This window comes from Engystomops pustulosus, chromosome 4 (assembly GCF_040894005.1).
Source record: "Engystomops pustulosus chromosome 4, aEngPut4.maternal, whole genome shotgun sequence".
Classification (NCBI taxonomy): domain Eukaryota; kingdom Metazoa; phylum Chordata; class Amphibia; order Anura; family Leptodactylidae; genus Engystomops; species Engystomops pustulosus.
This window is the reverse complement of record NC_092414.1, coordinates 161108346-161133065: the sequence shown is the minus strand read 5'-3', so window position 1 is coordinate 161133065 and position 24720 is coordinate 161108346. Positions and strand designations below refer to the sequence as shown.

General features: G+C 42.3%; 1 protein-coding gene across 4 annotated transcripts in view; it reads right to left on the bottom strand.

The window, feature by feature from the left end:
• EFL1 (elongation factor like GTPase 1) overlaps positions 1–24720 on the bottom strand; it is a 177741-nt gene that overhangs the window by 127612 nt on the left and 25409 nt on the right. For all 4 annotated transcript variants that reach the window (XM_072148346.1, XM_072148347.1, XM_072148348.1 and 1 more), the window contains exon 12: positions 18909–19008. In XM_072148346.1, coding sequence (XP_072004447.1) covers positions 18909–19008 — 100 coding nt within the window. The remainder of the gene's footprint in view (positions 1–18908; positions 19009–24720) is intronic.

Sequence of the window (24720 nt, the reverse complement as noted above, 5' to 3'; positions counted from 1 at the left end):
AGTCTAATTGGAGAAGTGGATCAAAGGTCTATTTACCAACAGTGCAATAAAAAGGGACAAAGCAGGGACTCAATGTTCTGCTAAAGAATTGTATCACCTAGATGGTTTTACTGAAACCACATGGTCGAGCACATTATTTATTCTAATGTGTTTTTATTTTATTTCCTGCATGGGATTATGGGGATGGCCATGCTGCCCAATGTTACAGCCTCCACGTGGAGCATAGACACAACAGTCTAGAGAAAGCTCTGCGACCTGTGAGATAGGGAGAAGAGATGTCCTTGCCTATTACATATCGAGTTATACTGTGTTATCTATGTATAAGACCCCTTTCACACAAATGTACAATTTCTCTAGTCCTGTATTTCTGTATTCATAGCTACATTCATACGACCGTAGAGGGACATATGTACTGCACCGTACCATTCTGTACACGGAAAAAAGATAGGAAATGTCCTATTTTTCACGGTTTTACGGCAACATGCGCCATACATCGCTATGGAGAAGGGAGGGGTCACCACCACACCTCTCCATGGCGCCAAACGTTCGTGGGAATGTAGCCTATATGTGATGTTTTTTGATGGCTGATTATTGGCTGGCTGACAGATTGCACCTCCCACTGGTTCTAGTCTCCCCGGATACTACACATATATATGATATCATATGGTTCACAACCGTATGCAGCACATATTTTAACCATTCCCATAGACTTCTACGGAACGGATATACTTTTTTTACATCTTTTTCATGGTACAGTAAGTGGACAATACAGACATTTAAAAAAATGGTCGCATAATCCAATTAAATGAATGTGGCAATAGGCTATCGGTATGAAGACTGTACTGTAAACATACGGCTATTATTATATGTTCGTGTGAAAGAGGCCTAAGTGTTACCGTCCATTGTAATACAGTCTGAGATGATAATGGAATTAATAGAAATGATCTCTCAAGAACAAAAAGTTTGAAATTCTACAAGGAAAAACTGAAATATTATTTTGTTATTTTAAATAAGACAATGCGTGGAAAATAAATCCTTCATTGTTAGATTTAATTTTAACATAAATGACATGCATTACACATGATCCCACCATAAAGCTTGCCTTGTTCTTTATACTTACAACATTATGGCTGTATTAGCATTAGCAGCGACTACTGTTTCCGTATTTAGAATGTTCTCACAACTTAACTATGGTGACTATGAAGTGCGCCTTAAAAAATAATAAGGAGAAAAAAACACACATTTCTATCCTTTATGTCTGATAATTGTGTGTTAGGGTATATACCAAGACGTTCCCGTCAAAACAAATAACACAGAAAATAATTAAGGTCACGTTCACACATTACGTAGATCACATCACTCACTGGGGCTTCAGGACTTGGTACAGTCATATTTTGTAACTGATAAAAACTCCTAATCATCCAAGTAGAGAAAGTGTGTTTATAAGTAGCATATGGTTCCTTCAGAAGAAATGACTCAGTGTTCGGCAGATAATGACAGGCGGTAGCAGCAGACAGCCACATAAAATAATGGACTCTCTCGTTTTTTTTTAGGCTTTTTCATGTTTAACCCTTCAAAGACATAGCCATTTCTGAGCTTCAGTCTTTAAAAAACCTACAAAAGTGATTGAGATTGTTTATTGGTGACATGTTGTACTTCATGTCAGTGGTACATTTTGTTTTATATATTTTAAGTTATTACAGGGGGGGGGTATTAAATCAGTAACCAATTATGCAAGTTCTCCCACTTAAAAAGATGAGAGGGAATATTTATTTCCAAATTGTGAGGGAAAATAAGTATTTGGTCACCTATAAACAAGCAAGTTTTCTGGCTCTCACAGACCTGTAACTTATTCTTTAAAGGGAACCTACCATGTGGAATCTACTATAAGAAGTAGATCTGATAGTAGATTCCTCCTGCTTGCCTCTGCCCTAATCTGTAATTTATTAATCCTGGAACCCAACCCAATTTGTTAAAAACTTTATTTTAGTAATATGTAAATTAACTGTAGAGGCCATTTGGGCGTGTACTAGCCTGGCTGTACCTGGAGTAATGGCTCCAGTGTCCTCCACTCATTACCTGTAGTAATGGCTTCTGTTTGAACTTGTGATCAGTATAAAAGACACCTTTCCACAACCTCAACCAGTCACACTCCAAACTCCACTATGGTCAAGCCCAAAGAGCTGTTGAAGGACACCAGAAACAAAATTGTAGACCTGCACCAGGCTGGAAATACTGAATCAGCAATAGACAAGCCACTTGGTGTGAAGAAATCAACCGTGGGAAGAATAATTAGAAAATGGAAGACATGCAAGACTGATAATCTCCCTTCATCAGGGGCCTCATGCAAGATCTCACTGTGTGGGGTCAAAATAATCACAAGAACGGTGAGCAAATATCCCAGAACCACACGGGAGGGGGACCTAGTGAATGTCCTGCAGAAACCTGGGACCAACATAACAAAGACTGCCATCAGTAACACACTACGCCACCAGGGACTAAGATCCTGCAGTGCCAGACATGACCCACTGCTTTAAAGGAGATCTGCATGGGGGTACGGGCCAACATACCAGCAAACTTACAGAAAACGTTGCCAATAAAGGATATACAAGTATAACAAAGTATTGAGATGAACTTTTGTTATTGACCAAATACTTATTTTCCGCCATAAATTGCAAATAAATTCTTTAAAAATCAGACAAATGTGATTTTCTGGATTTGTTTTCACTCTGTTATTTGTGGTAAAACATAAAGAAGCTAATAGTATTATCAATACAAAGTTCACGTCCTGCTGTTGTCACAAGAATTATCTGCCTGATTAGAACATTTAAAAGTCTTTAATATCTTTATTCAAAATATCATGAAAAGTCTGCTAGAAATAGCCGTAAGTATTCATTCAGGCTTTTCAAGGTGCACCTTCAGGTGGCAATCCAAACACATATGTACCCACCGAAGTCCGATAACATGCACCAAGAAACAAGTAGGCGCAATCACAGGAGAACAGGTGAGCTTCCCGCTGTAACACCTATTATCAGTGGTTGTACATAGTATGTCTCAATTATGTCTCTGCCTGACGCGTTTCTGCATCAACCATACCGATCGATGTGTCATCAGAGGCATTCCAGGATACACTTAGACATACAACACTTATTTATTGCATTGGCATTGCAGCTAGAGCTTGCTACATACAGATATCCGGCACTGTTGCGGATGTCCGTCCACGCCGCACGCTCCCACCAAGCTATTTCTCCGTTAGGCCACGCCCTTCCTGCTAAGCCACAGTCCTTAGGGGCGTTCCCTGCACTTTCTCCATTCTTAGCAGTCATGTTTCTGCTAAGCCCCTTCCTCCACTAGGCCACGCCCCCTTGGGGGCGGTCTTGGTGCAAGTCCTCCAATCATCGTGGTCACTGCCTCCAGTGACTCAGGAGGGGGCTCGTCTCACACCATCCAATCGGAGCGCCCCTGGGCGTCATCATATCATGTAAATATATTTCTTGGAGGATCGTATTGCGATACATCACAGTAGGGAGATAGCATCAGATCGGACCACGAGTCGCTCAGGGAAGAAGCAGGTCGAAGTTAACCAAAGTTATTTGTTGTAAAATGAATGAGATGCCTCTGCTTGTACTCGAGTATATATGTTAATTAAAACAAAATACAAGTGAAATTTAGAATGGTCTAATTTTGTAGGTAATGTGTTCAGTTATCCCTAAAATCTACACACTTACAAAAGATAGAAAGACAAAAGTACAGAGACACCCTACATGTGTGTGTTACTTGTTGTATGCGTGCACAAGGGAAGAGTTCCATGCAGAAGGCAGTTTTGTCCTACAAGATTAAGCGGTGTTTAGTTGGATCATTAGCATATTTTTGTGAGCTATAATATATGTGTTTTTCAGTTAATGTTGCCATGTAAGGTCTTATTTTTTGCAGGATGAGATGTATTTTTTAGTGATAATGTTTTCAGGTGGCTATGCTGTACTTCTGAAAATGTATTAACTTTTTTGTGGGGGGGGGGGGGAGAAGAAAAAACATCAATTCTGTAATAGATCTTTTACTTCTTTTTTTTTGGTGTTCACTATATACCCCAAGTTGGATGTTACCGCATTCCTTTTTCTAGTGTTGACAAAGGTCCAGGGGGGACAAAACGTCCTGTAAACACAGAATTAGGTTTGTGGATGTCAGGCCCTCATACCACCCTCATGGAGTCGGTTTCTGACAGTTTGAGCAGACAAACAGATATTAGTGGCCTGTTGGATGTTATTTTGCTAGGCTCTGTCCATTACTCCTTGCAGCACTGCTGCATCAACAGACTTGCACATGCTACAGCACCAGTTGCAGGCTGCAGTAGGTGCATACACTGTCAATGTGACATTACCCATGGAACATTAACTTTGGTTTTAAAAAGTGAATGTACAATATAAAGAATTACACTTCAAAAGGTATAAAGATACTAGAGCTGTGCTAAGGCTCAGAGAAAGAGCTTTACATGTCATCCTGCACATGGCTGAGGTTTAAAGTCACTTGTTACTCTATTGGACGCTTATCCTGCTCAGATTTCTCGTGCACCCACAAGCTTGATAACTGCAGACCAGGTGAGCAGATGGATCTACATAAAAAAATAAGTACCTGTACCCAGCTAATACACTCATACATACCGCGGACACATGGAGGGTACATCCATTGATTCAAAGCAATCAAAACATTTTAAATTTGTTTGTAACGAGATTGTGATTACAGTCTAATATAGAATCATAACTTGAAATTAGAAATTTCACTGCAAATGCAGAAAAATCTTGGCTTAACAACATTCAATCCCACCGTCATCTTAACAAAAGAACCTGAAATATATTTTCCAAATATAAAAAAATATATCTTTTTGGACAGTAAACATTCCAAGTCAATTACAAATATTAAAATCATTTCACCTTGGTGCCTAGCTAAAGAACAGGACTGTCGCTGCTAAGTGGAGGATTCATAGCAGGTAGCAGTTTTGGCTCTTGAAATGTCACCATCTCTAGGTGACTTCCGAGCAAGAAACATTCTCAAATTACTTGAGAATGGTGTCGTATGGTTTCAACTTGTACTCAGCTGCTCTGCTGTGAAGAATGTACATACTAAGAAATTCATTTATACATCCTAGTGCTAGCTAATCTTCTACTCCGATGGAGAACACTGACCCTTTAAGTAGGTAGTCATGATCAACAGTGATGGCTTAAACTTTTCTTTACCTTGACCCAGTCTTATCAATGGAGGGAAAAGGGTGATAGCACTCCAGGGTATCAATGAGAAAAATATTTCTCTCCAAGCAAAAACAATTTTTCGACTCATGCAAGTTTTTACCAAGCATGCTTGAGACCCTGAAGAAGATCCAAAAATATAGGGTGGAAGTTCCCAAGTCCTGCACTACAGAATGCAGACTTAATCAAGTCACAAAATGGGGATTAGCAACTTCTTGAACTACCGTATATACTCGTGTATAAGCTGAGTTTTTCAGCATAAAAAAATGTGCTGAAAAACGTCCCCTCGGCTTATACACGAGTCAATACTTGTAAAAAAAATAATTAAAAATGGACAAAAAAAAATAAACGTATATACTCACTCTCCGGTGGCCCCGATGCGCAGCGCTGCTCCCCCGATGTCATTGCGGCTCCTCTTCTGGCTTCCCGGCTCCTCCTCTTGCTTCCGCGCCGTCTTCTGTCTTCTTTAACATCGTGCTGGGCGCCGCCATTGTTCATCTCCAGTGCGGCGCCTAGTATGACGTCAGCAGCGGCGCGGCATACTAGGCGCCGCACGGGAGAGAACAACACGATGTTAAAGAAGACAGAAGACGGCGCGGAAGCAAGAAGAGGAGCCGGGATGCATGAAGATGACATCGGGGGAGCAGCGCTGCGCATCGGGGCCACCGGAGGGTGAGTAAATAAGTTTTTTTTTTTTTTTTTTTAAATTCTGGGCTGACTGTATACTACTGGGGGCAGGCTGTATACTACTGGGGGCAGGCTGGGGTGGCTGTATACTACTGGGGGACGGCTGTATACTGCTGGGGGACGGCTGTATACTGCTGGGGGACGGCTGTATACTGCTGGGGGACGGCTGTATACTGCTGGGGGACGGCTGTATACTGCTGGGGGACGGCTGTATACTGCTGGGGGACGGCTGTATACTGCTGGGGGCAGGCTGTATACTGCTGGGGGCAGGCTGTATACTGCTGGGGGCAGGCTGTATACTACGGGGGGCAGGCTGTATACTACGGGGGGCAGGCTGTATACTACGGGGGGCAGGCTGTATACTACGGGGGGCAGGCTGTATACTACGGGGGGCAGGCTGTATACTACGGGGGGCAGGCTGTATACTACGGGGGGCAGGCTGTATACTACGGGGGGCAGGCTGTATACTACGGGGGGCAGGCTGTATACTACGGGGGGCAGGCTGTATACTACGGGGGGCAGGCTGTATACTACGGGGGGCAGGCTGTATACTACGGGGGGCAGGCTGTATACTACTGAGGGCAGGCTGTATACTACTGAGGGCAGGCTGTATACTACTGAGGGCAGGCTGTATACTACTGAGGGCAGGCTGTATACTACTGAGGGCAGGCTGTATATTATAGGGGGCTGGCTGGCTATATACTTGGCTGGGTCTGCGACCAATGCATTTCCCACCCTCGGCTTATACTCGAGTCAATAGGTTTTCCCAGTTTTTGGTGGTAAAATTAGGGGTCTCGGCTAATACTCGGGTCGGCTTATACTCGGGTCGGCTTATACTCGAGTATATACGGTAATCTTTATCAAAATATTGCAGTTTTTTTTTTTTTACCACTTCTTAACCACCGTGAGATGCATGGTTATTCTATAAAGATGTCTGCATGACAAAATGAATGAAAAAAAAAAACATTTGCTAACCTTCGTCTCCAGTACCCGTTTATAATATAGAGAATGGAGCAACATCTTGAGACAGAAGTTTCACATTTAAGATGTGCCAGATTTTTCAAACATTGCACAACATTTGTTAAATAATTTATGGCAATGACTATGGCAATGGTAATTGTGACTAGGGCTGTTTCAGCTTCAGTGGGCATGGACCTGGGGCTGACAAAAAGGCTGGGGCACTGGTGTCTCAGGGTGGATCATTATTGACTATGCCTGTTTTGGGCTTGTACCTGTGGATGTACTAGACTTTGGTTATGAACGCCTGTTTAAGCTTGCTGGAACTTTGTTTACCCTGCCATTCTGTCAATGGTCCTGGAAACCGGCAGCCTGCAATCCTACCAGTGATGCTGGAACCCAACATCCAGCCAGCGGTCCTGGAATCTGACCTGCTTCCTGCCAGCCTGCCCGGGAGCCCAGCTATCCTGCCAGCCTGCTTTTGTTTTTATGTTTCCAGTATACTGTCTTGGGGTTTCTGTTGCTTTTGCCTGGTTTTCCTGTGGGTTTTTTTTGTAATAAATGTTTTTCTATCAAAACCATTACAGTAAGCGCTTATCATGGTTGATTTTGATGGTAGATTTCCTTTAAGTGGACTGACCTAGGAAGGCTTTTAGATACACTACTCAATGGAGGGGGAAGAGCAAGGAGAAGGCACAAAGAATCTGATCAAATTAATCAGTGAAGGTTTACTATTATTACATACTCCATTTCTGAAATTAAAAAAAAAAAGCTTTAAAGGTTTAGCTATGCTTTATGCCATGTTACCACTTTCCTGGAGCAAATTCTGATTCTGCCAGGGCATACAACCCTCCTCCCTTGTAACTATCCATTTCGTGTGAAGACACATCCCATTTGACAAGGAGAAAGGTAATGTACAATTGGCGTGAACCATCAGACATGCAGAGATGCGACTGCTGGCCAGTGTGAATATGTTTGTCGATATTGAGCACATTTTTTATTGCATTTTGTAGGGCACAAAAATGATACTGAGCATCAGCCAGCTCATTTACTAGAAAAATGTATGGTCAAATAGTAAAATATAATAATAAAACTACACAACTAAATATAGGTCCAGGGAAATGATGACCTAAAATGCGGTCTGCCAGATAAATTATTACGCCTTTATTCACACAGACATGTAAGATGAACCCAATGCAAACATTAAAGTAAAACACCGGCAATAACCAAGAGCAGTCTAGTGAATGAAACCTTATAAACCAAATAGAAGTTCCTTTCTTACCTTCCACTTGTTGACCATAGTATGTTACATCATTGTGTACAGCAGAGTATGCTGACACCATCAATTTAGGAGTGAAGGGCATTAAAGAGGGTCTAGTAAGAATAGACAAAGCACTTGCCATACATAGGAACGCCCACAAGACACTTACCTACAGGAATAAAGTTTGATTTCTCTCTTTAACGTTTTGGACGTAAGACCCCTCTATCAGTTACATGACAGCTTCAGTATGCGCAAGATAGTTTTGATCGATTTCAGGGACGAGACCGAGTTCCCTGGTTAATGACAGTCCTCAGCTTAATGACTATAATTAGGAGAATTTATTTTTAGTAGATTTTGAAGGATCTCAGCTAAAATTTGTGAGACTACTGACGCCCCTAGGGTTTCTTTGACCGTGGGATAGAATTGTCTCCGTTATAACAAGTGCATGACTCTAAGGAAAAGTTTTAGACAGTTCACAACAATTTTACCGAAACCAGCAATTGTGTCCAGACAAAGACGTCTGGGAAAAAAACCTAGTGAAATCTGCCTCATCAATAAAAATGACACAATCTATTAAACAAATAAGAAAATCTAACTGTAAAGTGTAAAAACAGATGTTCTCTAAATGTAGATCTATAACCAGTGTAGATCTGGAACCAACATTGATCATCCTCCCTTTATGACTTGCTACTTCCACCCTTCAGACTAGTGACCGCATTAAGCAATTTTACAGAATACCCTATAAAAAGCAAGGAAGAAGCTCATTATGAAGGTCCATCAACCCAGCGCTAACTAACAGCCCTGAGTACAAGGAAATCATAGCAGAGCTATTAAAGTTTATATGCCTGCACAACGCCATTGAGAGCCCGCACAGATATTACTTGCAGGACAATACTGGATGAGGTTTTTACAAGGCAGATGATTTCACTGTACAAAAATAATAAGGGTTTTACTACTTTTTAGCTACTTTCTCATTTCTTAAAAATAAAAACAAATGTAAGAAACAATAAAGCCACATTATGCAAGTAATAACATATACTATAAAAAGAAAATAAAAATATAAGAAAAACAATAGTGAAATGGCAGAACAGTAACACTGGGTCATTACTGGCAAACAGATCGTGACACTGGCATTTCACAACACACTGGTTTATGAAATGATAATGCGGCCATTTTCTCCTGGCATTAATATAGGCCATTCTACAAATTACAGATGACAAGCTGATCTTCTACTTCAGGACTAAATTTTAACCAGCTGAAATCCAATGTTAAAATGTGCTTAAACCTAGCTCCAAGTGTTTCTGAGCATTTCACCTCAAAATCTAATCATCTGCAGTAAGTACAGCAGAATATCCAAGACAAATGGAATATTTTCATTTTAAAAATGTCTATTGTTCCTTTCACATTGCTATAGAATAGGGATTAAATGCCTTTGTCAGAATTCTAAATCAATTGTGCCTGCTCAATGCACATGGCAGGAAGTAGGGAAGGAGGTCTATGCACATGGCAAGAAGTAGGGAAGGAAGTCAATGCACATGGCAGGAAGTAGGAAAGGAGGTCAATGCACATGGCAGGAAGTAGGAAAGGAGGTCAATGCACATGGCAGGAAGTAGGAAAGGAGGTCAATGCACATGGCAGGAAGTAGGGAAGGAGGTCTATGCACATGGCAAGAAGTAGGGAAGGAAGTCAATGCACATGGCAGGAAGTAGGAAAGGAGGTCAATGCACATGGCAGGAAGTAGGGAAGGAGGTCAATGCACATGGCAAGAAGTAGGGAAGGAAGTCAATGCACATGGCAGGAAGTAGGAAAGGAGGTCAATGCACATGGCAGGAAGTAGGGAAGGAGGTCAATGCACATGGCAAGAAGTAGGGAAGGAAGTCAATGCACATGGCAGGAAGTAGGGAAGGAGGTCAATGCACATGGCAGGAAGTAGGGAAGGGGGTCAATGCACATGGCAGGAAGTAGGGAAGGGGGTCAATGCACATGGCAGGAAGTAGGGAAGGAGGTCAATGCACATGGCAGGAAGTAGGGAAGGAAGTCTATGCACATGGTAAGAAGTAGGGAAGGAGGTCAATGCACATGGCAAGAAGTAGGGAAGGAGGTCAATGCACATGGCAGGAAGTAGGAAAGGAGGTCAATGCACATGGCAGGAAGTAGGGAAGGAAGTCAATGCACATGGCAGGAAGTAGGAAAGGAGGTCAATGCACATGGCAGGAAGTAGGGAAGGAGGTCTATGCACATGGCAAGAAGTAGGGAAGGAAGTCAATGCACATGGCAGGAAGTAGGAAAGGAGGTCAATGCACATGGCAGGAAGTAGGAAAGGAGGTCAATGCACATGGCAGGAAGTAGGGAAGGAGGTCTATGCACATGGCAAGAAGTAGGGAAGGAAGTCAATGCACATGGCAGGAAGTAGGAAAGGAGGTCAATGCACATGGCAGGAAGTAGGGAAGGAGGTCAATGCACATGGCAAGAAGTAGGGAAGGAAGTCAATGCACATGGCAGGAAGTAGGAAAGGAGGTCAATGCACATGGCAGGAAGTAGGGAAGGAGGTCTATGCACATGGCAAGAAGTAGGGAAGGAAGTCAATGCACATGGCAGGAAGTAGGAAAGGAGGTCAATGCACATGGCAGGAAGTAGGGAAGGAGGTCTATGCACATGGCAAGAAGTAGGGAAGGAAGTCAATGCACATGGCAGGAAGTAGGGAAGGAGGTCAATGCACATGGCAGGAAGTAGGGAAGGAGGTCAATGCACATGGCAGGAAGTAGGGAAGGAGGTCAATGCACATGGCAGGAAGTAGGGAAGGGGGTCAATGCACATGGCAGGAAGTAGGGAAGGGGGTCAATGCACATGGCAGGAAGTAGGGAAGGAGGTCAATGCACATGGCAGGAAGTAGGGAAGGAAGTCTATGCACATGGTAAGAAGTAGGGAAGGAGGTCAATGCACATGGCAAGAAGTAGGGAAGGAGGTCAATGCACATGGCAAGAAGTAGGGAAGGAGGTCAATGCACATGGCAAGAAGTAGGGAAGGAGGTCAATGCACATGGCAGGAAGTAGGGAAGGAGGTCAATGCACATGGCAGGAAGTAGGGAAGGAGGTCAATGCACATGGCAGGAAGTAGGGAAGGAGGTGTATAAAAGTGTGGAGGAGAGGAGACTGACACAGGCACACAAAGGCAACAGCTGCCCTCCCGCACTTGCCACATGCTACAGGCAGAGAGACAGGTAATGTGAATTGAACTTGTATAAACTACTGAAATCATTCATAATGCTGACAAAGGCATTCTTAAAATTAGGATAGAATAGGCCAGCGATGGCAAAACTTTCTAGACACCGAGTGCCCAAACTACAACCAAATCCCACATATTTTTTGCAAAGTGCTGATGTGACTATTTAAGCAGTAACTTATTACTCCCTGGTCTGTCACATATTTAAATTGTATAGGCCTGAGGACACCAAAGTAGAAAGAAGGAAAGGAAGTTAGGATTACCATTGTATCTTCCTTCTAGGGTCCTGGGCTGCCTGGGACTGCAAGAGGCCTTGAGTCCTGTCTGGCGAACCCTCCCCTTGGGTGATGGCAAAGGTGCCCTTATAGAGGGCTCTGAGTTCCAGCTCTGGCACCCATGCCATAGGTTCGCCACCACTGGCATATGCTATTGGAACCTGTCACAAGCTAAAAATGCCATTACTTTAACCCCTTAAGGACGGAGGGTTTTTCGGCTCATTTCTCGCTCTCCAACTTCAAAAATCCATAACTTTTTCATTTTTCCGTGTACAGACCTGTGTGAGGGCTTATTTTGTGCGTAACAAATTTTACTTTCCCGTAATGTTATTTATTTTAACATGCCGTGTACTGCAAAGCTGAAAAAAAATTCCAAATGTGGAAAAATTGAAAAAAACCCGCACGTGCGTCACGTTCTTGTGGGCTCAGTTTTTAAGACTTTCACTCTTCGCTCCAAATAACACGCCTACTTTATTCTTTGGTTCGGTGCGATCGCGGTGATACCAAATTTATATAGGTTTTATTGTGTTTTAATACATTTTCAAAAATTAAACGAATGTGTACAAAAAAGAAAAACATTTTTTTGCCATCTTCTGATGCTAATAACTTTTTCATACTTTTGCGCACGGAGATGTGTGAGGGGTCATTTTTTGCGAAATGAGGCGACGTTTTCATTGCTACCATTTTGAGGTCTGTGCGACATCTTGATCATTTTTTATTTCATTTTTTATGTTATGTAAAAAGGTGTAAAAGTCGCATTTCGGCCATTTGGGCGCCATTTCCCGCCTCTGAGGTCACCGCCGCCTGTAACCGTTTTTATATTTTGATAGATCGGGTATTTTGGGACGCGGCGATACCTAATATGTTTGTGATTTTTACTGTTTATTATGTTTTATATCCGTTCTAGGGAAAGGGGGGTGATTTGAACTTTTAATATTTTATTAATTTTTTTTATTTTTTAAACTTTTTTTTAAATTTTTTTTTTCACTATCTTTTAGACCATCTAGGGTACATTAACCCTAGATGGTCAGATCGCTGCTACCATATACTGCAATACTTCTGTATTGCAATATATGGCATTTTTGCAGCACATTCATTACAATGAGCCACTGGCTCATTGTAACGAATCTGCAGCTGCCAGATAGCCTCGTGTCAAAAGAAGACACGAGGCTACCATGGCAACCGATCGCCGCCCCCCGATGACGTTCGGGGGCGTGGCAATCGAAAAAAAGATGGCGGCGCCCGCGCGCCGCCGTCTTTTAAATGCCGCCGGCGACTTTGCCGGGGGCAACGGGGGGGTTAATAGCCGCGATCGGTGCTAGCACCGACCGCGGTTATTAGCGGTGGGGGTTTTATGCATTTTGCAAAAACCCCCACCTTTGTATGAAGAGGACTCAGCCCGTGAGCCCTCTTCATACATCCCTTATACCTCTGCGCCGTAGAGCTACGGCGCAGAGCGTCAAGGAGTTAAAAGGATATCCCCATTATGGCAAATGAATGTTATTGTTTGGATTATAAAAAGTTACAGTTTTACAATATACTTTCTGTATCAATTCCTCACAGATTTCTAGATCTTGGCTTGCAGGGGCTGGCTATATATAGGGGGCAAGGGATTGGCTATATACTGGGGACTAGCTGGCTGGCTATATACTGGAGGTAGTGCTCTGTCTATATACCATCGGCGTGGGGTAAATACTGGGGGTAGGGATCTGGCTGGCTATATACTAGAGCCAGTGTGCTGGCTATATACAAGGGACTGGCTGGTTATATACTGGAGACAAAGAGCTAGTTATATACTACCTGGGGGGGCTGCTGGATATATACTGGGGGCAGGGAACTGGCTGGCTATTTACTGGGGAATAGGGGGCTGGCTTTATACTGGGGGAAGGCTGTGACCAATGGGTTTCCCACCCTAGGCTTATACTCTAATCAATAGGTTTTCCCAGTTCATGTATTCCACAATCCGGCATATGCCGACTTCCTGAGTGGGAATACTCCTATTTGTGGTCATGTTTGTGGCTTGTTCTGTCTTTTCAGCAGTGCGGACCACACACGCCAATGACAACTGTGGCTCCGTTGTTTGTGACATGATAAACCACAGGTTCACTTGTAAGGCAGAATAAAATCCCCACATATTCCCACCACAGATTTTATCATTTGAATGCAGGTCCATTACCACACAGATATATTTCATCCACTTTGCTAGTACCCTACAGACTACCAGCAATTGCATGGTGAAATAGTCATCAATGTACGAATATCACCTCTCTACGGTGACAGCTCAGGGGAGAGACTGTGATTGGAAATGACATTTCAAGTCAGGGAACTGTTGAACATGTAGCCTAAGTTTTCCTCAGTTAGGGTCACATGTATTTCCCCTTTGTGCTTTAGACCTGCTGTTCTCTATAAGTGATATGATGGGGAAAGCAGTGGTGGCACTTGCCCTGGTCACATATAATGATGCGACACCATACTGAAAGGCGGCAGGCCTCATTCACAACCCCAGGAAGCCAAGCAGCGCTTCAGAGCCTTGAGAAAATAGCTGCATTTACTTAAGTGCCCCCATTTCTCTAACTAGCACTAAGATCGCACATCTGATGTCATTGTAAAACCCAAAGCGATTCCTCCTCTGAGGTAATGGCTTATAAATGAGCTGTGCGCCCCCTCCCCTAAAACAAACCCAATGATGAATGTTATCTATGTAAACACTTGGTTTTCTGTGCATTAACTGATACTACGGCGCATCTTAAAATTCATGTGCTTTAAAGAGTAAGATAATGGAATATAAATGAGAACAATTTAGTTTCTGAGATGAAATGACTAAATGTAGAATGTGTTGTCACTGCATATACTGAGAAATAATACCAGAAAGGGAACGAAAGACACCTCCAGGATCACAGACATTTCTGTACCCAGCTGTAGTGACAAGATGGCGTCACCTTCATGCCCTCTGAACGGGCAAATTATTTGCTGTACCTTCAATCGGGCCATTAGAAGCCCCAATAAACTTGTGACATGTGCCCCCGATGCTTGTATAATTGCGCGCTGCCAGCGTGGCAGAATGCTAGAGTCATTAACCCTTTAGCCCCCAGCTGATTAAGCAGGCAGACCTTCTACATAAGGCATCATTCAGCAATAATTAAGAGCTTTTCTCATTAATATCATCTTTCAGACAGATGGTTAGAGCTATGACAAGTATCCAGAGACCAAAGACACATCATCTCAAGTTGTATATCCAATGGAATAAATTACTTCTGCTAAGAGTCTGACGCAAATAAAGACAGAATATTTCTAAAAGCTGGACTGAGGTAAACAACGGTCACCTGGTTACCTTCTGTCCACTTTCTCATCTACCAGCATTAGCACTATAAGACACTGTTCACAACAGGTTTTATGCTTCCCATGTGCTTCCGAATTACTGGCGCATGGGCAGGAAATAGTGGCTTTTTGAGGGTTTCCCAACCTGCACACCAATATTTTTGAAAAGTGGGCATGCCCCACAAGGCAGAACCCTGGATCACATTGTGTGCTGATGCTCACATCCTACTCACTGCCCAAGTGCTGTGGAGGAGTGCAAGACAGTGTTACACTGACGTATGCAGGCATACTTCCGGCAACATGTAGAGGAGGAGTGGTGACCCCTGCCCTCTCCATAGCAATGCATTGCGTACGGGACATAACACGGAGAAAAATAGGACATGTTCTATCTTTTTTCCGTGTACAGAGCGCTACGAAGCCGGACACGTGGTGCACCATATTGGTCCGTGTGGCCATTGCCCTCTATGGGGGACGCATGTACGGCCACAAGCTTGCGGCTGTACATACGCCCCCTCCCCCCATACGGTAGTGCGAATGCAGCCTAACAGTCTATAGAGCCAGATCACAAAGAGTAGCCCCTCAGGCTCATTAGCAGAACTTTCAAAGTTTATTTTAGAAGGAAGGATGCCATGGATACTGTGACTGAGCAGCTAAGCTTTGCTTTCTATAGAGAGGGGAGGGGTGAGGAGATCTATCCCCTCCTCTCTCCTGTACCGGGCTATGGCCCAGTCAAGCATATGTTTGTGTGCATATGGCCCAATATAGAATAATTGGTGTCCATACTATAAGGGTTCATGCCTTCCTCTGGATAAAAACTGTAGAACTGTCAGTTAAATTTGATAGATTTGTCTCTTATGTTATTAGGATGAACAGATTTATGACAATGGAGACAGGAATCTTTTTAACTAGAACCATATTTACAGTGGCTGCAACATGGAGTTGAATATATGGATTACATAACCTAAGGGAACCTACATGTGTTATGTATTATGCAAAGATTTCCCACATACATACTGTGGAAAAAAAATCCACAGTGGAAACAGGTTTTAAGATCTGGTTTATTGAGCTGCCTCTTTTGCAGAATAATATAGCACCACTTAAATTTTAATAACATAACTTTATACATGTGATTATGTACATTTTGGTTTCACTTGTATTCCTAAGCTTGTATTCCTAAGATGTATGCAATATAATCCATAGTCATACTATATCTATTAGTGTTTTATTTCACATATGATATTACTAATGTGAGATATTAATCTGGATGTTATTCACACCACACTACCTTTCAAAAGTTTTTAACATAATTTGTTTATTCAATAAATTTCACATAACTGTGAAAATTGTGCTGGAATAATTAAAAAAATTTCTGATGTATAGTTTGGGCAGCAAAATTGCAGAATAAAAACTGAATAGTGACTGCCATTCCGCTATATGTGCAGACAATCTAACAATACGAACATATAACAATATGAACATTATATAATAACCATATACAAGCCAATATTACACAACTCTTAGCAAAAAGGCCCAAATTACATAAGGCAGCATAAAGGGGTCTTTAGAATATATAGATAAGTCAGTATTTTTTTTATATATATAAGTAAGTCCAGATTATAAATGACCTGACCAAGAACACAAATGTAGTAGACATAGGAGTTAATGGTACAGCAGAGACTGGTTAGAAATTGGTAACTAAAGACATTATTCTGATTAATTCTTCCCAGCCAAAATAAACTCTTCCCATATGGTTCACAAGGTTTTCAAAGAAAAATAACTACTGATATAAATAGGGTATTTTTCTCTTTAATTGTTTAGAGGACATGGTACCCATTAGGAGCTGAAGGGTTATAGAAAAACAGGCCGGGTGGAAGTCAATACAAGTTACAGGCTGTCAGGAAGGCAACACTCTCGTGGTCTACACAAAGCAGCGCTCAGCAGTAGATAATGACCCTACCGCTAATCCATGAGGTCATGCCGCTCACCACAGTCTGGGGGTTTATAGACAAAAACATACATCATACAGATGGAACAGGAGGAACATACCGCCACCTAGTGCACACTGCACAGAATACTCTGGAAATATGGCTTCACAGTCACTCGCATTATTTGTCAATGGCATTTAAGAGTTAAAGGTATTTGATATTCCAACATGAGGGATAAGAATCCATGAGATGAAAGTTAGGAGATTAATTATTCAGCAAAAGACACCAACACACTTCTCATTCTGACTTTAAGGTTAGATTTACTCTTTAATTGTAGCACAAAAATGTTTATTATACACACACATAGTAGCATAGTTAACATAGCTGCAGCGTACAGCATGGAGGAAAGACACAGCAATAGGTTCTGAGAGGAGGAGTGTTACACACCACCTAAGTTTCTTATAATACTACATCATGGAGCCCCCGGAAGGTGAGCATTTGTTTTTTCTTTTCTTTTTTATTAACTCGTGTATAAAGCACATTTTTTTTGGATAAACTGTAATTTATTTATGCGCTGGCAATACTGGGGACTGCCAGACTATATTCTCCAGGGGGAGCTGGCTGGCTATATACTACAAGGGGGCTGGCTATATACAACAGGGGGGGCTGGCTGGCTGGCTAAATACTACAGGGTGGGGGGCCTGGCTGGCTTTATACAACAGGAGGTGGCTGGCTATATACTAAAGGGGGGGCTGGATGGCTATATACAATGGGGGGGGCTGGATGGCTATATACAATGGGGGGGGGGGGCTAGCTGGCTATATACTATGGGGGGCTGGCTTGCTATATACTACAGGGGGGGGGGGCAGGCTGGCTATATGCCAGGTAGAGTCTGGCTATATGCCAGCATAGAGGGATCAGTGGTCTGAACAGACATGTAGCTTATAGTCCATTTCACACTCCATTTGATACTGTCACATGCTTGTAGCTACACATGGCAGCCATTTGTCGCTTGAGTACAGCAATAGCCACATAAAAGATTCCCACCTATTATTCAAATTTATCACAGGTTACTTAAATGTAACAGCGAGTGATAATGTTGATGGTTTGCCGTTTCCTGTGCAATACATAGGAAGAACATCACAATTTTTGATATTTTAGAATCTTCACAATAAGGATACATGCTCTGCTCTTTTTTTTTCATATAATGAGCCTAGAAGCAAAGAAAGTTCCCGTTGTAGACATATGCCTGCAGACCTCCTTTGTATACTGTGGGAAACCCAGGGAGGTACCCATGGATGTCACAGTCCATATAAGCACACTGTCATCCCTGGGGGAAACACTCTGAACCTCACCAGCCGACAACCGATGTCTCCTTCTCTAGCTCTCGGAGGGGAGGAACAGGATGATGTTACCGTGCAATAAATCCGAGTCCTCCACTTTAAAGGGAACCTGTCATCAGGAGCCCTTTTTTCTGTCTCCCCCATGTCCCCACAGAGAATATTGTACACATTGCCAAAGGGGTTTTATAGTTAAATTGTTGGGAATCCCCCCCCCCTACTTATCCTTATAACATAGATTCAAAATGAGGTCTGAACATAGCCTAAGCCTGCATGCGCTGCAAATAGTCATGCTGAAAAACCACATGTAAATCCACACCTAACATGTACTGTTTATATGCGTATACTGCATGCACATCTGTTATGTGTAGTGCATTTGTATGCAAATTCAAAGAAGTTTTTTAACCTTTTTTTCACCTGTGTTCTGTGAAATCCACATCAATACAAAACTTCATTGTGGATTTCATGCGCATTATTTTTTCTGCACTAAATAAATGCATTGTCTACTTTGTTTTTTCAAAATCACATTGACGTTAATCATACAGTACTGCAAAGCAGAATTTCTGCACCAAAGTATGTGCAGTCTAATCTCCGAGCTGAAAAACTATCCTCTGCACCACACCATGTCCTGAGTGTACCCTCCCACAAATCCTCCTCACGGCTAATACTTTGCAATTTCTTACCTCTGCTTGTTCTTGGGTAGAGCTTTTGCATCGACAGCAAACATTTTGGAGACAAACACAATAATGGGTGCATTTTCCTCACTGCAACACTGCAGAAAAGCTGAGATAGAGAGAAAAACAAGATGTATCAAAACATCAGGTCAAGTTTGAGGAGTGATCAATGGGCCTGTCTGCACTTCCAGTACTGGCAGAGATAATTATTTCTGAGGGGCCTTAGGACCGGGGCCTTATTTAGTTACCAAGATTCAATTTACAGCCACAATCACACAGCACAAGTGATTCTGTAGCTTATTCTGCTTTTTAATAGATTTATACAGCGCCAGCTCAGTGCTATTACAGGCGGTCCCCTACTTAAGGACACCCGACTTACAGACAACCCATAGTTACAGACAGACCCCTCTGCCCACTGTGACCTCTGGTGAAGCTCTCTGGATGCTTTAAAATAGTCCCAGACTGCAATAATCAGCTTAAAATTGTCTGCAATGAAGCTTTATTGATAATTCTTGGTCCTATTACAGCAAACAAATTTGAAACTCCAATTGTCACTGGGGCAAAAAAAAAAAATTGTCGGGAACTACAATGATAAAATATACAGTTTCGACTTACATACAAATTCAACTTAAGAACAAACCTACAGTCCCTATCTTGTATGTAACCCGGGGACTGCCTGTATAAGGAATAATTAGTTATTTACTCCCAATAATAACCTAATCTTAAGTGCAAACCTGTTATGTGTGTTCTTATATGAGCTTAACTTTTACAATTTATTCCATCAGCATCATTCCAGACATGCAGATGCCTCAGCAATGCAAGTAGCAGTATGAAATCCATTATGTATTTAAGGGGTTGGCAACATTTCAATAAATATGATCCATTAGACATGTTTCTGCATGACCTGTGCCGCTGCCTTCTTGGAAAGCTTCAGCCTTTCCCTGTTCTCACCATGCTGCCCTCTGAATATACACATGGCTTCCTCTCTCTGACCTTTCTCTCTCCAGCCCGTCTTCTCTCCCACTGTGTCTCACTTTTTACTTTCTGTCCTCACTGTCAGGGACAGAGAGGGGCAGGACGAGACAGGACGAGACAGGACGAGCCATAACTCTCTTGCTACAGTACCTTCTATGCTGCTGAGCTCATACATGTAAACTAAGAATCATGGAGAGACTGTCTGCACACAGCACAAAAGTACAAGAATGCCGAATCACTTGATGTACACGAAAGGATAAATATTAAAGGGGTATTCGTACAAAGAGAAGATTCTTAAATATACTCAGGTTTACAAAATAACACACTCTGTAATTCAATGTTATTAACCAAAAAACTGCATTTCACAGTCTGTCTCTACGAGTTCTGGTGTATACAATTTCCGTTTCCCTGGGATCCAACCGTAAATATTCTATTTTCTATGGTCCGGCATGGCAGATTCTTCCCATATATAGCTTCTCCTATATGCTTCCTGCCCCTTCCCTCCATTACAAGACAAGCTCACACACAAACACTACCTGCCGGCAAGCTGCAGTGTGCAGAGACTTAATCTACAAGCTACAGGCAATATAAGATCTTTACCCAGGGGGAAGGCACTCTGTGAGTGATATAGCTCAGGTGTAGCAGAGCTACACCTTCGATCTGTCTCATCTCCCTTTTTCTATGCGTCAGATACTAGTTGAATGTTCAGAAGCTAAAAGTGCATATAAACCTGTACCCTGATAATCTAAGCACATTGTCAGCACACAGCATCTCATAACACTGAGGATTCATAATATATCTGCTTAGAGAGTCCCCGCCCTCACTCTAGAATTTTACACTGACCATCACTGAGTTATAAGAGCTAAAACAGAAATGAAACTGCGCAACACTGTAAAGTAAGGGGGATAAACTGTAAACACTGTAAAGTTTATGGGTAAACCCCTTTAAGGCAGTAAAGACACATGGGAAACTTGTATAAAAGAGTGTAGAGTGTCCAACATGCTAAATCAGAAGTAATGAAAATAGCACTTTTTTAATTACCCTGAGGGGGCAGGCACATGTCGCAGGATCTGACGCATACGTTTAAAACAGCTGAAGAGAGATATGCCTAATTAATAACTAATAGAAATCCACTCTCATGCAGTGCCTTCCTGGGGGATTTGTGTTCATATGTGCCATTCCAGAGAAGCCAATCTTTCCAGGCTGCAGTGTAAAGCATAGGGAAAGAGAGCCAGAGTCAGATCCTCTGATGAAGCATTCAGTGCAATCCAAATGATGTCAGCTGTCAATATGGGTGAGATCTGGTTATAGGTCATAGCTGTTGCCATATAGATGAAGAACCAAGTGACCAACAATAAATACTGTACTACAACTATTTCAGAAAAAAAATGTGTCCCATCCTTATTAACAGTCTGCTTAACTACTTGTGTATTCATACAAAAGGTAAGACAAGGACAATAACCAGAACACTGCTGATATCCTTCTATCCTATAAAATGTGATGTGCCTGTGACGTGTCCACAGAAGAACAAGTTAAGACATTGACATTGTAAATGTATGTGCATTAAAGGATCAATAACGCTGCTCATACTGGGTATTACTGCAATCAGGTCAATAATTCCTAAGAAAATACAATAACACATTAGCTTATAGGTCAACAGCTAATATATATTTCCCAAGTATTAAAGAGACAGCGAAAACTGCTCAAATAGCTATCAACACAGGGGAAATGGGAACGGCAGGGGGAGGAAGATGCCCCCTTCCATTTAATAAAATATCACATACCAGTATTTGTATTTATTTGTATGTTCTTTATGCAAAACATTACAAGGATATTCATATTTATGATCGATTCTTAGAATCGATATTAATTTACCAGGAAACCCCTTGAAACTTGAGGGTGGGTTCACACATTCAGTTTTTCAGATGTAGTTTTTGAAGCCAAAAGCAGGTGTGGATCATAATGGATGAAAATATTTCATTGAGAAAAGCTGCTCCTCCTCTTTTGGATGGATGGAGTTTAGTTGCAATGTCATGCACTAAACATGGTCAGAAGAGGTGCTGTTTTTGGAAGAAAGTAGCCACGTTTTCATCCTTCAGACAACCCCTTTAAAAGGAGGATCCTCAGTGCAGTTTTTATTTATTTTCCCAGGGTCAGCAGTGCAGTATTAAATGATGGTCATTGTGATGTAATTCATGGACCGGATCAAGTCTGCCGATATAGTGACTGCTGTTTTAGCGCCTATCACTCAGTGATGGTCAGTGTAAAATTCTCTCTAAGCAGACACATTATGATCCCTCTAGTAGAGTTGCTGTGTGCTCCATGAGATGGATATGAAACACAATGACATTCTCAGCCCTGCTAACTCACCTACAACACAGAGTTAGCTCTATATGCCTCTCTACCGGATAAAGACCTTATCTGTCTGTAGCTTGTAGAGTAAGTCTCTGCATGCTGCTGCTTGCCAGCATAACGTGTCTCTGTCTGAGCTGGTCTTGTAATGCAGGGGGTGAGGGGCAATAGGCAGAGAGCACTGCAGCCGTGCTGACAAGAGAAGCTATTCAAGCATCCGACAATAGTCAGAAGATTTACGGTTGGATCCAGGAGCAAACTAAATTACAAACACCAAGAATGAAAGAGACAGGTTGGTATTATATCTGTGAAATGCTGTAGTTTTGTTAATAACAGTGAATTAGAAAATGTGTTATTTTGTTATCCTGAGCATATTTAAAAATCTTGTCTGCGTGGGAATAGCCCCTTAAAAAGTAGGCATGCTTTAACAGAGCTTTTAAATCAGATACTCCCTTCTGCTGTAATATCCAACCAAAATGCTAATACTCTTACTCTGAGCAGAGGGGAGGGCCAGTGCAGCTATAATCCTGGAATATAAATGCTTTCTGTTACTAACGCTACATTCACACTAACGTATGGGGGACGTATATACGGCCGACGTATATACGGCCGATATACGTCCCCCATAGGCAGCAATGGGCGCACGGCACCCTATGGGAGCGGTACAGTGCAGCACACGTGCGGCACCGTACCGTTCCGTACCCGGGAAAAAGATAGGACCTGTCCTATCTTTTCCCGTAATACGGCGCCGTGCACCATAGGTTTCTATGGAGAGGGGCTGGGGTGAGCTGAGCTCACCTCCTCCTCCTCTCCCCGTACACTGCCGTTGCCCGGTACGGTACGGGCGGGCGGGCAACGGCAGTGTGAATATAGCCTTACAAAGAGAACACTTGATTGCATATGCTCTAGAGAGCAAGTGTGTCACACAGTTATACCAAAGGTCTCCAGTTCAGTTTAGCTTAATGGAGGAATGACACCAGAGCAAAGTGCAGGCAAATGATTTGCAGGGGGCATGATGGTGACATCAGGCCTGTGTGGAGGAAAGGCAGTGATGGGGCCATCTAGGGCATCAGAGGGGATAACCTAGGGCATGGAGACCTTAAATTCTTCCGCAAGTTAACCTTCCGCTTAAAACTGCTAATTTGCATAGAGGATACAAATTATATTTCTCAATATTAAGCCATTGTTATAACATTAGAAAAACCTCTTAAGAGAAAAGATCTAATGCCCTGTCATGTAATGTTACTGTCTCCCTTTAACAATTTACAGAATAACAAAGAGCTCATCATAAGAACCACTGACAACACAATGCAATGCACGATATAGCCCAACAAAATGGTTTAGGAGTTCAATAACTGTCCAGCGGAGACTTAACGGGAAGCTTTACATGGAAAACAACAAATCAATCCGTCTAATGTTCTCTATTTGTAAGGTAAGCCCATGTGTTTACAAGAAATGAGTGGGAACCAATGTCTTATTCCCTGTACTAAGGAATTCGATGCTGAAAGGAAGGCTTGTGTCTAGAGATTTGTCCTCAGCGGGGAGAAAGGTCCATCCCTGTGGTTTTACGCATTTAGGTAATTCTCAGGGAAGAACCCTGGACTCCGTAGCAGCACATTTTCCAATACATTGTGCATAAGCACCTCAACACATTCAAACAGCACAAAATAAGCCCCTTTGTGCCGCAGCTCATAAAAACAAACTGAAGCCAATGATTCTTTTTACAAGGACAATAAACAATCCATTGAACTAGTAATAGCTCAATTACATCTGCAATACACGGGCGGGTTTGATACAAGATGGCCTGGAGATTCCCTCGGCAGCTATAAAGAACACAAATGATGCCCCCGATGGAAAGGACAGACAAGTCCTAGCTGCCGTGACCAACTACAGTACACAAATATGATGAATAGGAAATAACTGGGTGTCAAGCAGTCCTTGTATTCCATAGATAGGAAGATGTAATAGATCTGCTTAAAGCGAACCTGTCACCAGGATCCAATAACTTATGCTTATGCCTTTGTCAGCATTCGAAATAATTTCAGTAGTTAATAATAGTTTGATATACATTTCCTGACTCCCTGTCAGCAGAGTGTGGCGAGTCCTGGGGAGGAGAAGTGGCAGCCTGTATGTGTCTGTATCTCCTCATACATTCTTCCTCTCCTCCACACCATTTCACTCCGTCCCCTGCCTGCTTAACACACATGACAGGAAGTGGGGAGGGAGCTGCATAAGTGATAAAGAGGGAAGTCTGACACAGGCACAAACAGGCTGCAGTTGCCCCCCTCCCTCCGAGACTCACCACATGCTGCTGGCAGGGAGCCGGGTAATGTAATTTATACTAATATAACCTAATGAAATTATTAAAAATCCTCACAAAGGCATTTTTAAAATCAGCATAGCACAGGCTGTCACCAGCTGAAAATCACATTACTGGTGACAGGTTCCCTTCAAGTTGTAAATTAAATAAAATTAGGCTGCATTGAGAATTGCA